The 16,276-nt window shown below is 40.8% G+C and overlaps 2 protein-coding genes across 6 annotated transcripts in view; one reads left to right on the top strand and one right to left on the bottom strand.

Moving 5' to 3' along the window:
- The first annotated feature begins 456 nt into the window (after nucleotides 1-456).
- LOC126998860 (uncharacterized) lies at nucleotides 457-6,691 on the top strand. 2 transcript variants are annotated; one of them, XM_050861036.1, is made up of 4 exons: nucleotides 457-602; nucleotides 2,539-2,686; nucleotides 2,966-3,128; nucleotides 3,316-6,691. In XM_050861036.1, the coding sequence occupies exons 1-4, from the start codon at nucleotides 569-571 to the stop codon at nucleotides 5,398-5,400; spliced, it is 2,430 nt and encodes an 809-aa protein (XP_050716993.1). In that variant the 5' UTR covers nucleotides 457-568; the 3' UTR covers nucleotides 5,401-6,691. The 2 variants fall into 2 exon arrangements, with proteins under 2 accessions (XP_050716993.1, XP_050716994.1); XM_050861037.1 differs by lacking the exon at nucleotides 457-602 and having other exon boundaries at nucleotides 3,012-3,128.
- Nucleotides 6,194-16,276, bottom strand: part of LOC126998861 (BRCA1-associated protein-like) — a 32,578-nt gene continuing 22,495 nt past the window's right edge. For 2 of the 4 annotated variants that reach the window (XM_050861038.1, XM_050861039.1), the window contains exons 11-13: nucleotides 10,258-10,392; nucleotides 9,935-10,048; nucleotides 6,194-8,530 (exon numbers count right to left, since the gene is read on the bottom strand). In XM_050861038.1, the coding sequence (XP_050716995.1) occupies nucleotides 8,375-8,530; nucleotides 9,935-10,048; nucleotides 10,258-10,392 (405 nt within the window). In that variant the 3' untranslated portion in view covers nucleotides 6,194-8,374. The remainder of the gene's footprint in view (nucleotides 8,531-9,934; nucleotides 10,049-10,257; nucleotides 10,393-16,276) is intronic. The other 2 variants (XR_007753043.1, XR_007753044.1) reach the window with 2 other exon arrangements.

Genomic DNA, 16,276 nt, shown 5'->3' with positions numbered 1-16,276 from the left:
GGTAGATGAGGAGAGGTTTCTCAAAATCATGCTGACATTCACTCTCTCTCTCACGGGCAGTTGTTCATGTTCTTGCCAGTGGCGTACATACCGGAGGGGTTGTGGACGGGGGGGGAGGGGGGGCAAGACCACGGAAAAAGTTGGGCCTCCCTTTAGAAATTCTGAGGGAAAGAAAATCCGAATTGAATGCTACTGTATGAATTTTGTAGGTATACCTCTCCGTGGATGACGGGCCCCTCAGATGCAGATTGCAGACCCCAAGCTGTGCGCCACGGCTTCTTCGGTTCTTCCAAGGATGCTCTAGATAACTTATAGACTCCTTGGGCTCTTCCTCTTCTGGGCACACTAAATTAATATCTTGACTATTTAACACTATTTTCTGTCTTGGTTGCATGAAAATGTCAGATACGAACAGGCTACCTATCATCACTTTGCCTGTAGTGTATCAGTGCCTTCAGAAACACCTTATCAGTTATCACGTCATGGATGATGATTCACGCCGGCTGGGCCTCAGGATATCTTTATCAGTAAGCTCAACTGTTGTCAAGTCAGTGTCGACGTAGCAGCCATGGGGGATTCTGCACCAGACCCGGCTGTCAGAGGTGGGTGTATTCTCGATCCAGACTTATTAAGACTACACCAAAATCAATGAAACAACACAAAAGTTTTCATTACAGGGCTTCTTTAGCGTCACAGTGAGCGGGGGGGGGAAGGAAGTTGCGCTTATACTGGTTTTCAGTATGTTTTTTTACAGTTCTACAACTAACCTACTACAATTACTACTACAACAACAATTATTACTCACACACTTTTTTATGTGCTGCCTAAAGCGCCGGTGTGCTGGCAGACTGTCGTGTGGGGACACCAGGCCGTCACGTACGTTAGTGGTTGCCGTGATATAGGTATGACTTTTGCTTGGCCCATGTGAAATACCAGAATTTTCTCTTTACTACACTCCCACACGGTCAATACGTGTAACGAAACACACGAGAAATTAATCCAGACAAGGAAAGGTTTGCCGACGCCGGGGATCGAACCCGCGACCAGCGTAACGGGAGAACCACTCCTATACCAGTTGGCCAAAGAGGTACCCCACTGGCTAAGTGGGTTATGGGGGGCTCGCCCATCAGGCAAGTCGGCACTGCACGTCTCCCCATTTCTATTTAGATTAATTTCTGTGTTAAGTTCCCATTTTCTATGAACTTCGGAGAGCATGGCCAATCACTCTACCTGTTACCCTCTCGGGGTGACACAACAGAACCACAGGAGAGGATCCCACCACCTTGCCACCACTGAAATACCCAGAATTTTCTCTTTTCTCCTGGGGGTTGGGATGGCATGCTCCTCCCTTCTCCTTTGTTGTTTTACTTGCAACAATAAACTATCAATCAATCACTCCCACACGGCCACTGTGTGTAACGAAACACACGAGAAATTAATCCAGACAAGGAAAGGTTTGCCGGCGCCGGGGATCGAACCCGCGACCAGCGTAACGGGAGAGCCACTCCTTTACCAGTCGGCCAAAGAGTTACCCCACTGGCTAAGTGGGTTATGGGAGGCTCGCCTATCAGGCAAGTCGGCACTACACATGCTGCCCCCCAGTGCTCCGCTTTAAGGAATTCACTTAAGTTAGGGTTGATTGAAGATCAGGGCAGCATGTGGGGAATCTTCCGCCACTCTGCGATGGTTGAAAAATCAGCGTATTTCGGCGGGACTCGAACCTAGGTCCACAGACTCACCACGCCCGGCCACCGCCTCCCCCAAGAGGAAATAGTAACACAGAATAAAAATACTACTAATCTTGGAGGACTTTGCCCTAAACACTGACCTATTAAAAATCACAAACACATTCCTTATCTCAAAATTGTGTTCGATTTCTACTTTTGCTCTTTTCAGTAACTCGTTCACTCTCCTTCAGATCATTTACATGTAGTCACTCACTTGCCAATATTTTCCCCTCATTTCCCTACTTCCTCTTCCAATCTTTCCTCTGGATCATGTGTAGTGACCCCCACACCCTTCAGGCCTTCACCTACTGAAATGGATAGATTTGTCTGCGGCACTATACTTCATAACATTCTATAAAAAAAGTGTCGTGGTATTTATACAAAATCTTTGTTATTATCCTAAAAACGAAACAATCTTAACACTGTATGACCTTATTGGATTATCCAATTATTTAATCAAATTCATTTAAAGGTAGTAAATAGCTGACATATGAGAGGAAGCGAGAGGTGTTGATCGAGATAGTGTGGTAACTTGGCAAGGTGAGGGGCTTAGCTGACCTTGCAGCCGCCACTATCCCACCCGCCAGTTTCTAGTGGAAATACTATATAAGTAACGGGTCTTTTCAGCTCCATCATACACTGTTAGAATATGGTTACTTATGTATGTTATAAAAGCAACTGATTTTAGTTTAAGTTCAAAAGTGGTGAAGGGAAGAAGGATTACTGACTAACTGAATGCTCCTACATCTTCCCCACAACTCAAGTCTCTCGTAAAATGGACCTGAGTAGCATATATTCTTACCCCTGCCAGAAAGCATCAATAATGAGCTTCGGGAGCACTACCAGCGCATGGTGGATGCCTATCGACCTGACCTGAAGAATGATAAGCCACCAGGGAAACCCATCTTCCATACTTTGAACCCTTGTCACCTCAAAGAACAACGGGAAAGAGACAGAAGGTGAGGGTGAGGGTGGCCCGGGAGACACTGAAGGGTGAGGGGTCAAGGTGTGGATGGAAAACTTCTTCAGCCATATTTAAGGAGCAGGTGAAAGATAATGCTCTGCCAGTGGTAGAACCCTAAGCACAAAATTATTGAACATGTGAATTTCTAGGTAGGTATACTTGACTGATATTTAAAAGGTGCAATGAGCAAGGATTTTTCAACATTCTTTTATAATGCATTTCAAAATTACTTACCTTAATGCCATTTTTTAAGGCATCATAATTGTACACTCAGAGAGGTCAGTGTGGCAGATCTCCTGAATTTTTCACACACAAAAAAGCACCAGGAGGATGCAACCAAGTTACCTCGACACTTGCTGGTGCTGGGGCGTCCTGAGAGTGGGAAGACGGCCCTCTTTGCCCTCATCCTGCACTACTGGCTTCATGGCAAGCACAGGGTGAGCTGAAATGCATTTCAATCTTCCATTCTATACATTCTCAAAGAAAAAAAATAATTTGCTGCTTACTGTTATTTTTTTCCAAAATATGTTTATTCTATATCCAATTGTTACTTTATTAGACAAATTAACAATCCATGAATTACACTTCAAATTGCCATTTTCACACCTGTATTCTTTATTGCAGATACACAATCTTGTTAAATTTGACTTCTTGCTGGCTGTCCAATGTCTAGGATTAGAGTCTCTCTCCTCTGATTGTGAGACAACTACTGTGGATCTAGAGAAGCACATGCTGGATCACCTTCCTAAATCAGTTGAGAAGCATGGTGAGGAGGTAGTGCGGCAGGCTATGAGGAAGGCTAAGGTCCTCCTCATGATTGACTCACTGGACTTCCTGGATAAAACCACTATAGACAAGGAGACTTCCCTGTCTCCTTGGTCAGACAGTCGTGTGCTTCTGCTCTGTCGATACAAATTCATGAAGGATAATAATGATCATGCATTTTTCTGTGAGCAAAGCGAAGACAACCTGGTGTTGAAACTCTGGGGTGGATTGGCTCCTAATCTTTTTCAACTTCCTGAAAACTCTCATGAAGACATTTCTGAGCTGGGTGGTGTATTTTCAGAAAATTTGTTAACAGATTACTGCGAGAGATTATGCAAATGTGAAAGACAGCAAGAAAACCCATTTCATGGATATTGCCATTCAAAACTAAAGTACCTTTCAATGGATATGAGGAAGCCATTCAATATATACTGGGCAATGAAAGTTTTCTGTGGTAATGCTGATTTTGATGTAAAAACACAATCTGAGCTCTACAGTAAATGGCTTGAAATATGGTCCAAGTCTTACAGGGCTAGTTTTCATAGATCAGATGCAGATGCTGGAGATCTCACTATCAAAGGAATGTCTGTCCTGACTAAGTTGGCACATAATGCCTTCACCACAGAAAATGAATACATCTCCCATAAGGACATCCAAGAGCATGGTGATTTGATGGGTTTCTTAAGTCATTTCCTGCTTCCTCATTACAACCCTCATGGCAAAATTCAGCATTTCACATTTAGAATAGCTGCTCATAAGTTTTTTTTAGCAGCCAAGAAGATATTTACTGAAATAGAATATGGCACAAGAGATATGGAAGATATGGTACGTTGTGAAGAATTAAAAAAAAATCAACAAATGCTTCCAATTATCTTGGGAGTGGCCAAAGGAATTGGTTCCTGTGACAAATTAAAGGAGCATTGCTTTGAAATTGCACGTATGATTTGGGATGATCATCGTACACACCAGTACAATGACCCCATCATTAACTATGTGGTTACTATGCTAAGTGAGACAAAACAATTCTCTGAAAATGACAGTCAATCTGATCCATTTGTAGAGAAGTTAGTAAAAACTCTGCCACAAGATAACTGGTGCATTGTGGATGGAAATGTGCACCCAGAGGCTCTCAAGGCCCTATGTGAATGTAAGTATAACAAAGACAATTGTGAACCTCAGAAGACTCAGAGGCTAAATATTATTCTTGCTGGCTCCCCCAAGGATGCACCAGGACTCAGAGATGTCCTGACAGCAGTGCAGCATTGTGATATACGAATAAATATCACTGGTGATCGCAGCTTCCTCAGAGGAGACGGAGAGTTGCCACTTGATGATGCTGTGTTGGGATTGCACGGAAACGGCAAAGCATCACTTGCCAGCATCACCGGCTACCTTAAAGAGATAAAGAAGCTTGATGCCCATCCTGCTACACGACGCACCTATAAAGTCAGTTTGCGCATCTGTACCAACAATGAATACACACAACTGCGTGACTTGTGCAAAAACAGCCGCAAGCTCAGTCGGGTGATGCTTCGAATCTCATACAAAGCTGAAATTGATCCAAAGAAGTTGAAAGAGCTCCCAGTAAATATTTCCAACTTAACAGTATTCCTTGAGGGTTTTGGGGATGAAGATGCAGACAAAGCGATTAAAATCTGGCGTGCCATCCAGGGTAAAATCAAAAGGCAGATCATGAATTTGTGTTTCTGGGATATTTATGAGAATGAGAAGAGACTGAGTCCTGAAAGTATCAAGAAGATAATCAAAGATGACCTCCCAGGTACCAAAATTGAAGTGCCTCTGGAACAGCCTGTGAGTTCCTTTGATAAAGATCAACTACAAGCAGAACTGAACATGTTGCAGGAAGATAAATATATGATCAAGTTTTTGGGTTCACCCGAACATCCTAGATTTGATATGAAAAAAGAAAAAAAAGGACACTGAAACACACTCAGTTTGACATAAAAAAGCAACATTGCAATGATAACTTCCAGTCATTGCTGGATAAGCCAGGAAAGTATTAACCCAAAACTAATCAAATAATGCTCAATTTCAAGTGTTTAACATGGATATATTTCTTGTAAACTTCTACTATTTTTCTCTCATGTAGTTCTCCACCTTATCATTTCATCTTACTTATTTCTTCTTTCTAATACCAGTCTCCCACCCAACCTGCATCCTTGTATCTGTTTCCATACACTAGTACTGATTAATTCATCACTCTGCATTCATCTCACATCAACACCACCTCAACATACCTTAAGACTACATGCTCTTGTAACTCTCAGCATTCTAACCTGTGAGCTTACCAGGTTTTCTTAACCCAGTAGCAGCGACGGGCCAAATTTGTGGCTTTACCGTGTAGCAGCGACGGGATAAATTTGTGTCATGACATAAACCCCCCAAAATAGATGATACATAATCTGCTCTCAAATGCTTTGATATATATTATGAAATGATTTGTGTGAGGGGTAATTTTTTCTCATTTTTCCCGCTTTGAGGGACCATAAAGAAACATGATCCCCGCTGCTACCAGGTTAAGGACCTACTTTCCATTTCATAGATCCTTGTTAGTTCCCTTTCACTATACAACCAAGTATCTGAGGCACGAGTTAAGGTTAGTACATAATATTCTTCACTTCTTTTTCCTTTAAGATTACTTGAATTGTTAACTGCATGATGATAGCCAACAATTATTATGTTTAAGAATGGGTGCAATTTACTATCTTACTTCTGCATTAGAAGACTCTCTAGGGTAACTTTATTTTAGAACTTTTTTTTTTTTTTTAAGTCCATGATGTGTTTCCCATATACAAATCATGCTATGATCCATAATGGTCCTTTACAAGAACTCCACTTACTGTACTATTGTGACATGAACCAAAAGGATGTGGTATCTTTCAGTTTTGCCCCTGATGGATACATGCATCTGTATCTTCTTTGTATGACATACTTGTGCTACTTTGCATATTACTGAAAACTTGTCATTATGGTCAGCAGGAGAAATTTAACAATACTAGTGACAGTAACAACTCAAAATAAATATATTCCTCTTTAGGAAAATACACAAGTTAGTGCACTGGAATACCACCACTTGTGAATTACTCTAACATCCCAGGCACTTGCCCTGAACATTATGTTGCTTATGAAGGGCTCTGGAGATTTTGATTATGTTGTTAGGAACAGGAATACAAGACAATCTGTAGTCTTTGAAATGAACAAGTTTTTCAAATCAGTAATTGCTTTTAATATTCCTTTACAATGGTACACTGATATACATGTTATGGCTGTTATGATGACTTCCTGTACTCTTTTGGTTACTCATCACAACTATAAAAAACAGGACACACTACAAGGTCTGACACATTAATTGTTTTGAAACACTATATTATGGTCTGACAAGCATGACTCAATTGTTTATGGCCTGAGATCAGTTGAACGAGAAAACAGTCTGATGAATTTATCTTCCTTGATATAAACGAAATAGAGATGGAAAAAGAAAACATTACTATTTACATATATACACAGGAAAACATTTTGTGATTACCTTCAGTGCTTGGAGGCAATGAATCTCAACATCCAGCCAGCAATCTTGACACTGACTAGCTCTTTGTTGCTGAGGGAGGAAGAGGGCTCTATGCTATGGACGTTTGTTACTTGAACACTACAGAAATTGGGTATAAAACTCTCTCTCTCTCTCTCTCTCTCTTTTGTACTGGGACTATTTACAGAAAGCCAATATCTCTTAACACTGCACCTATAAGTCTTATTCCTATACCTTGAATATCCAACATGAAATAAATAAAGAGTTTGGAGTTTACATACTTTATGTGACTTACAATATCTACTCCTTGTGGTAAACTATACAGGAAATTATGCTGAGAAAACTGAAGTGGTGTGAGGGAGACAGGAGCTCTAGAGAAGAGAAGCTGAGAATAAAGATGGTGAGGTAAGGCAAACTAAGAGCAACCTTGGAAATGCATTTAAAATACATACAGTTGCAAATTTCTTGCAAATATTTATGAGAAATCTAAAACCTGCAAAGATAAACTTGTGGAAATTAAGAAATGAATACTGTAGTTCTAAGAAAGATTAAAAGAGAAAAAAAGAAGGGAGAATCTAAAGCTGGTAAAACTGACTGGCCAGTGGCTGAAGGAAGTGAGAAAAGTTAAAGAAAGGGTGTTTCAGGATCACAAATGAAGCAATGAAAAGTGGAAATCTTGCAATTACTTTAAAAAATAATAGCTAATTAAATGCAATCATAAAAACAATGCATGCAAGCATGGGCACACTGGTAATAACTACAGATATTCATAAATAAGAAGCCTTTGTAAGGGGTTCAGTAACAATGGAACTTCTCATATACTACACACACACACACACACACACACACACACACACACACACACACACACACACACACACACACGTGAGACATTAGCCAGGCAGGACATACCCCAGAGAACCAACCCTGTGTTGTCAGCAGCACCTTCAATTAGATAAGTGTATTTTGCAGTATTTAGTCAAGCTCTGCCCCTTTTGCAAAATTATTTATTAAGACAAAAACTACCAGTGATGTGTTTCATGTAAGATAAACATTAGAAAAGAATTCAGTTGAGTGGCATGCATCAAGAGAGGCTGCTTACTGTTACTCTGTTTTAAAGAAGAAAATATGAGAGTTTGAAAAGACATGATTCAATGAGCTTGACTCAGTCTTATAAAGATACAATTAGGAAATATTATTCAAGTAATATCGCACACACGCACGCACGCACGCACGCACACACACACACACACACAGATCATAAGAACAAATAATAATAATAATAATAATAATAATAATAATAATAATAATAGTAATGACCATGAGGAGATGAAGGTGCAAATGGAGAGTTAGTCTGATCCACTGCTGATACATCTACTTCCGGTGTTTCCGCCTTGCTCCCTGGGGCTTGGAGGCCTCGGGGGCAATGTACAGCTTGCCGCCCTGCAGCTCTGGGTTGCTGTTGACTGTTGAAAGTGCCTCCATGTGGGCCATCACGTCTGTCACCTGCGACTCCAGCTCCAGGATCCTCTGTGACGGGGACAGGTGACGTCAGGAGAGGAGAGGGCAGGAGTGGAGAGGTAGGAGATGTGTGGGGATTAGAGGAGTGGTGTTTGGGGGATATGGGATGATAGGAGGGAAGGGGGATGAGGAGGAGAGAGGAGAGGAGCAAGATGGGAGGATGCAATGGGGAAGAGGAGGGGAGGAAAGGGGACAGGAGGGGAGAGGAAAGAGGAGAGGAGAGGAGAGGAGAGAAGGGGTAAGTAAAGGAAGGTAGAAGTTTACACACATGGGTTGGAAAAGGAAAGGCCAGAAAAGGGAGAGAGTAAAAGGAGGATGAGGAAGGCAGAGGGAAAGAAAGTAAAATGACAGGATGCCAGGAAGTGGCCAGAGACAGAAAGGAAAAATGAAAGTATTAACAAAATGAAGAAAAGGAAATATAAAGGAAAAAAGAAATTGAAGAAAGAAGGAAAATAAAAATGGAAAGAATTTACAAATTAAATTCAGATAAAATAATGAGTTTCCTCCACACAATCTCATGCTGATGCCCACTCCACCCTCCCACCTGTACAACACTGTGACTTTTTAATTACAGTTAACACATGACAAAATCAGCTGCCTCACTATCTCAAGATAATCAGTAAAGTTTGTCGATCCGGTCACAGTTAGTTCATCATGCCTAAGTTGTAATTTTTGGGCCCAGCCAGAGATAATCTGGCACCTCTCGATGCTCCAGTTTATCCCTCAGGTGACAAATGGGTCAAAAGGTAGACACTAGTTTATGTGTTTCATGGAGCCCCACCAACACACATGCCACACTGAGGCTCAACATTCGGAGGTGTGGCTGACTGGCTGACTGAGGACTAACCAACCCTCCCTAAACCTAACCTACTACTTATGGCAAGCTAGTGGTAATCCAAGAAACATCTAAACTAGTGTCCACTGGGTGAACCCATGGGAAGAAGGGATTCCCACCTGCCCCACCGATACAGCATCTGGGACTGGGCTGATATATACACTTCATTTCAGTACTGTGAATACCGGAACTTAAAAATGTAACTGGGAGTACCAGTGCCAGTAATGATGGAAGGCCAAAGGCATCTTTTCCTTTCTCCTATTCCAAAGGAAAAAGCTGTTTCTTCTATGACTTTGTCATGGCATAGCAAGGCTTGCAGTATCAACTACTGCCAAGAATCCCAGAGCAGGGTGGACAGGAAGGGAGGGAGGGACAGTGGGAGGGATGAATGAGGGAGGAAGGAAGAGTGAATGGAATGTGGATGCATGGTGGTAAAGAGGTAGGGTGTATATTGAGCATAAAAAATAGTTTAATCATGTGGATGGCAGCCCTGTTGATGTTCAAGGCAACATCAATGGTGATGTAGGTAACATTATAGAATGATAAGAGAAGCATATGATATATGAGAGGCTGCTTACTTGATCTTTCTGCTCCAAAGTGGTCTGCAGATTCACCACCTTGGACACCCACTCCTGCTTGCCCTGACGCATTGAGATGTTCAGCTGCTGCTCCGTCTCCAGGTCTTTGCTAAGCTGTAACCAGAGTGCTCCTTAGTGATACACTTCATAAATATTACTGTAACTTGCTAAATAGGGACAATATTCTGACTTAGCAACTTTCATTTATAAAATAATAATGTAGTTCACAAAAAGTTAAATTTATTAGAGGTTAATGACTGCTTCAGGACATTAGTCAAGGATGTGAGCATCAATACCACACATCAGTCTGCTGCTTCACTTACCTTGGTAATTTTCTGAGACATCTGTTGCAGCTTCTTGTCCTGCGTCTGTTTGTCTCGCGTCACGTTGGACAGCTCATGTTTTACCTTTTGGAGCTCCTCTCCAAACCTCTTAGCCTCCTCTCGGGATTCTTTGGCCTTAAAAGCAGTAGAGAAGATTCCTTAAGAACAAAGAAGTTTCTGTTCTCCCTTATAACTAACTGGCCAAAGTCTGACAAAGCTGAGAAACAAGCTGCTGCAGTGACAGTGGGTTATCCAACATTGCAACCCTTTTTTCTGTGCCAAGTGACTCAGTTATATGGAAAACTGCAGTTGAGAGGTAAAAAAAAGTAATAATAATTATAATTTAAATTGAATAATAATACATATGCAAGAGCTAACCAGGCAATTCCTTACATTCAAGCAGGATACTTCAATGAGGCTTGATGTACACTATGTAATTAAACTATGAACATTTATATTCCATTTCAAGCCTCGCACATCATCAATCTTCTGATTATTTCTCATAGAATAATGGGCAGATCATGCTTCTCTGGCCACAGCTCTTGTAATTCTTTCACATGAGAGTAATTTCTAAGTCAAAAGATGTCTCAATTGATATATTTCCCTTGTAAACAAATAAAAAAGGAACTAATGAAATTGGGAGGAGGAGAATATAGGTAGAGTAAACTTGGGGCCTAAGATAAGCTCCCCTTCTCCCCACAGAGAAGCAGAGAGTGCAAATCAATGGTAAAAAATCTGAATGGGGCAGTGTTATGAGTGGAGTCCCGCAGGGGTTGGTGCTGGGTCCACTGCTTTTTATCATTTACATCAATGATTTGGACACAGGAATTAGCAGTGATGTCAGTAAGTTCGCAGATGATACCAAGATTGGTAGAGTAATCCAATCAGACCAGGAGGCTTGTGTTCTCCAGGATGAACTTGACCCTTTCACGCACCATGATGCGATTCACGTCAAAACTGAATCATCTACATGAGCTTTTGACTCGAATTGTGTCAAAAACTTTTAAAAATTTGCCAAAAATAAAGTATCTTTCAGAATTGCGTCATTTTATTTTGCATCAAAGATCCAAGCTAGACCTATAAAATAAACTAATTGTCAACTCTCTTGTGCCATTGGATTTGAAATGATAATTGCCCGTGGTTTAGTTGCCTCTCAGCAGGCAGCCTGTGAGCGCCACTGTCATCCCTTTAAATTGTTTTTTTCTCAGTCGGTAAACTTTTTTTTTTTTAAACAAAAGAGCCGGCTCAAGGGCAACAAAAAATTATATATATATATATATATATATATATATATATTTATATATATATATATATATATATATATATATATATATATATATATATATATATATATATATATAACAAGCCCGCTACTTGCCGCTCCCACAACAGAAAATAGATAAGAGTAGCCAAAAGAGAGGTCAATTTCGGATGGAGAGGTGTCTTGATGCACACTTCTTGAAAAAGGACAGGTCATAGGCAGGAGGAAATCCAGACGAAGGAAAGCAGTTCCAGAGTTACCAGTGTAAGGGATGAAAGAGTGAAAATGCAGGTTAACTCTTGCATAAGGGGTTTGGACAGTATAGGGAGGGGCTAGAGTGGACAGCTGAGTGCAGTGGGGCCATGGGAGGGGGGGAGGCATGCAGTTAGATAGAAAGAGAGGCAACATGGCGGTGGAATTTAAGAGGTAGAAGACTATCAGTAAGAGGAGGAGAGCTGAAAAGACGATGTGCCTTGGACTCCACTCTGTCCAGGAGAGCTGTGTGAGTGGAACCTCCCCACACGTGAGATGCATACTCCATACGAGGCCGGACAAGACCCCTATAAATGGAAAGTATCCGTGCGGGGGAGAAAAACTGGCGGAGACGATACAGAACACCCAACCTCGAGGAAGCTGATTTAGTGAGAGAGGAGATGTGAAGTTTCCAGTTGAGATTTTGAGCTAAGGATAGACCAAGGATATTTAGTGTTGAAGAAGTTAACAACTGAGTGTTACTGAAGAATAGGGGATAGGTGTTTGGAAGATTGTGTTGAGTTGATAGGTGGAGAAATTGGGTTTTTGAGGCATTGAAGGACACAAAGTTCCTTTTACCCCAATCAGAAATAATAGCAAGGTCTGAGGTTAAGCGTTCTGCAGCCTCCAGTTCTCCTGTTGAGAAGGTCTTCTGTTGAAAGAAGTTGAATAATGCAGAGTAGTCATCAGCATATGAGTGGATAGGACAGTTTGTTATGGAAAGAAGATCATTGATGAATAACAGGAAGAGAGTGGGTGATAGGACAGAGCCCTGTGGAACACCACTGTAGATAGGTTAACTTTAGGGGAAGAATAGTGACCGTCTACCACAGCGGAGATAGAACGGCCGAAAAGGAAACTGAAGGTAAAGGAACAGAGAGAAGGATAGAATCCGAAAGAGGGCAGTTTAGAAAGCAAAGACTTGTGCCAGACTCTATCGAAAGCTTTTGATATGTCTAGCGCAACTGAGAAAGTTTCACCGAAATGGCTAAGAGAGGATGACCAAGAATCGGTTCAGAGAGCAAGAAGATCGCCAGTAGAGTGCCCCTTGCGGAGTCCATACTGGCGATCAGATAGAAGGTCAGAAGTGGAAAAGTGCTTTTGAATCTTCCGGTTAACCCCTCAGCGACGCAAAAGTTTTTCTTGGGTGATCTCCCATGATGCAAAAGTCATCGAAAAATACACTTCAAAAATGAGAAAAAGCCATAAAACATATTTTAGAGGAAATTTTCTAGCGCACACTGCTGTGAAATCCATTTCTTTTTAGGTTGTCGCATTTGGCTGGAGTTCCATGATTCTTGAAAAATTCCAACTTTTTACTGGTGTGACATACAGAAAAAAATATTGAAGAAAAGTTGCTCATTTTATCACAATGGAGTCTGAGAAATATAGTTTATAATCTTTGACCTTGAAATTTACTGGCTATAGAGAGCCAAAGTTGTGGTAAAACTCAATAAATAATTTTGGTAAATTTTTGTATTATTTTTTATTCTGGAATGAATCTTACTGAATAAAAGTTGTAGAAAATAATCTGTATAACTCAACTGTGAAATCAGTTTATGATTTGGACTGACCGTTTGGCTGGAATTTCAGGATTCCTGAAACATTCCAACTTTTTACTGGTGTAACGTACATGAAAATTTATCGAAGAAACGTTGTTCATTTTATCGCAATGGAGTCTGAGAAATATAGTTTATAATCTTTGACCGGTAAATTTGCTGCCTACAGAGAGCCATAGTTGCAGTGAAACTCTAAAAAAATATTTTTTTTAGTTTTTCATTCTGGAAATAATCTCCTTGAATAAAAGTTGTAGAAAATCATCCGTATAACTCAACTGTGAAATCAGATTATGATTTGGTCTGACTGTTTGGCTGGAATTCCATGATTCCAAAAAATTCCAAGTTTTTACTGGAAAATTTATGGAAGAAAAGTTGCTCATTTTATCATGATGGAGTCTGAAAAATATAGTTTATAATCTTTTACCGGGAAAATTACTGCCTACAGAGAGCCAAACTTGCAGTAAAACTCGAAGAAAGAATTTTTGTAGTTTTTCATTCAAGAATGAATTTCACTGAATAAAAGTTGTAGAACATTATCTGTATAATTCAACTGTGAAATCAGATTATCATTTGGACTGACCGTTTGGCTGGAATTCCATGATTCTTAAAAAAATCCAACTTCTGCTTCCCACTCCTCTGAACACTCCTGTGAACAAGATATTGGTTCATCTAGAACATCAGGTAAATCAGTGGAGGTGTCAAGACTACACTCAGCACGCACACGATGAGCAGAAACTAAAAGAATACCGCCGAAACAGGACGGCTGAGGGAACATAATCGCTTTGCAGATGCCATGATGCGTAGGCAGGAACTGTAGACTATTTTTAGCATGGAGTCGTCTAAGGGGCAAAAAAGGTGCCAGTTAGTCACTTAGGATCGACACATACATTGTTACGCGCACCGTTCAATTTCCAGAAAGATTCTCGTTTTCCGGCGCTGGCGCCATGCTAGTCGTCTACATTAGAAAAAATTATATGACGCCACCGTCATAGTCGTCGCTATGGGGTTAATGACTGATTCAAAAGCTTTAGATAGACAGGAAAGTAAAGCTATAGGGCGGTAGTTTGAAGGATTGGAGCGGTCACCCTTCTTAGGCACAGGCTGTATTTCTTGATATTTTTTTTTTTCATAAGGTAGAATAATCTCTTCCAAACCAACGATATAAAATAATGCCAGGAAAAAAGAATACTCGTGGGTGAAATCGCTAACATGATAAAAATTTTCGCTGCACGGTCAGGCCATTCCGCAAGCTCCCCAAGGGAGCTCCAGACGGATGTCGCAGTGGAAAGAGAATCTTATCAAACTTTTGATGCGTGAAATGGTTAACAGACTATGATTGGGCGGGGAAGTGGCAGATGAAATTTAATGTTGGGAAGTGTAGTATACTGAGTGTAGGTAGGAATAACCCCTCACACAATTGCTTGTTAAATGACACTCCTTTAAGCAGGTCTGGGTGAGAGAGAGACTTAGGAGTCTTAGTGAGCGCTGACCTCCGTCCTAGGGCTCAATGCATTCAGGCTAAAAATCAAGCAAACATAGTACTGGGTTTCATCCAGTGATGGGATTCAGCCGGTTCGCACCGGTTCGCAAGAACCTGTTCTAGGAATTTCTTTAATCCCGAGAACCGGTTGTTACTGCTAGCTTAAATCAGGGGTTCTCAATTTTTCCCCCTTAAACACCTTTTACTTATAACTTATTTTGCTAAACTCCTCATAAAGAGAACCTGTTCTTAAAAAAATTGAACCCCACCACTGGTTTCATTTCAAGGAGCGTAAGCAATAGGAGAGCTGAAGTCATCCTCAAACTTTACTTAGTTGGATCTCATCTCAATTATGTGGTTCAATTCTGGTCACCCTACTACAGAATGGATATCAAGGTGTTACAATCTGTACAGGGAAGGATGACAAAAATGATTCAATGGGTGAGAAACTTGCATTATGAGGATAGACTGAAGCATTTAAATATACACTCTCTAGAAAGGGGAAGGTTGCGAGGAGACCTGATCGAAGTTTATAAATGAATAAAGGGGATGTCAATAGGGTTTTGGTTGTAAAAGAACCAGGTAGGACACGTAGCAATGGTTTTAAGTTAAATAAATTCTGACTAAACAAAGACACAGGCAAAAATTGGTTTACCAACAGAGTGGTGGACAAATAGAACAGACTTGTCAGTAATGTTGTGGATGCCAATACCATAGAAGCATTCATGAAGAGGTTGGATAAATTCATGGATAGTGAGGTAAGGTTGGGTTAGGATTACAGGAGCTGCCTTGTATAGGCCAACTGGCCTCTTGCAGACTCCTTACATTCTTATGTTCTTATGCTCAACTCATTAGTCCTTGAGGTCATTGAAAATAAATGCAAAGGCATAAAGAAAGGTAATGATGAACCAAAGTGGCAAACATGAAATCTATCTTAACCCTTTCATTGCTAAATGCACGCAGCGAGCGTTAGGCATATTTGTTGGTGGTGTTTAACACTCGCTGTGAGCTCCGGCCGCACTCAAATCTCCCACGTATGAGTGTTCCAACAATATTTCTCTCAACAAAGGATTGCCAATTGAGTGGGTTCTCCACTAAATTTGGTGGAAAATCATATCAGCCCAGCGCAGAAAATCTATGGACGAGTAACTGGTGGATGTTGTTGTCCAATATAGCGTCATTTTTGCATAGCTTCACCTATCACCTGACTGATTCTTTGACCAAATAGTTAAAATATTGCAGTTGGCAATACTACCTTGCCAGAACCTCAAGGAGAGATGTCCACAGTTCCCTCAATATGGCTGATCATCCCGCACGCACTGACGTAAGTGTTAACATTCATCACTCCCTGAACGTGCATGTACGTTCGCAGGAGAGGCATACATAACTGACTCATATAGATCTGAGCCTCCTCTTTCCAATGGTGATTTTGGTTTTTAGCTGTGATGAATAGTTTTAGAGATACAG

This window comes from Eriocheir sinensis, chromosome 15, assembly GCF_024679095.1.
Source record: "Eriocheir sinensis breed Jianghai 21 chromosome 15, ASM2467909v1, whole genome shotgun sequence".
Classification (NCBI taxonomy): domain Eukaryota; kingdom Metazoa; phylum Arthropoda; class Malacostraca; order Decapoda; family Varunidae; genus Eriocheir; species Eriocheir sinensis.
Note: the sequence above shows the minus strand (reverse complement) of the source record. Positions and strands in the feature narration are given on the sequence as shown.

Excerpts from the sequence above, each read along its gene's own strand:
- LOC126998860 (XM_050861036.1), top strand. The coding sequence starts at position 569 with ATGGGGGATTCTGCACCAGACCCGGCTGTCAGAG. Across the intron at positions 603-2,538 it reads ACCAGACCCGGCTGTCAGAG|AAAGCATCAATAATGAGCTT; the intron begins GTGGGTGTATTC and ends TACCCCTGCCAG. Across the intron at positions 2,687-2,965 it reads CAACGGGAAAGAGACAGAAG|AGAGGTCAGTGTGGCAGATC; the intron begins GTGAGGGTGAGG and ends TTGTACACTCAG.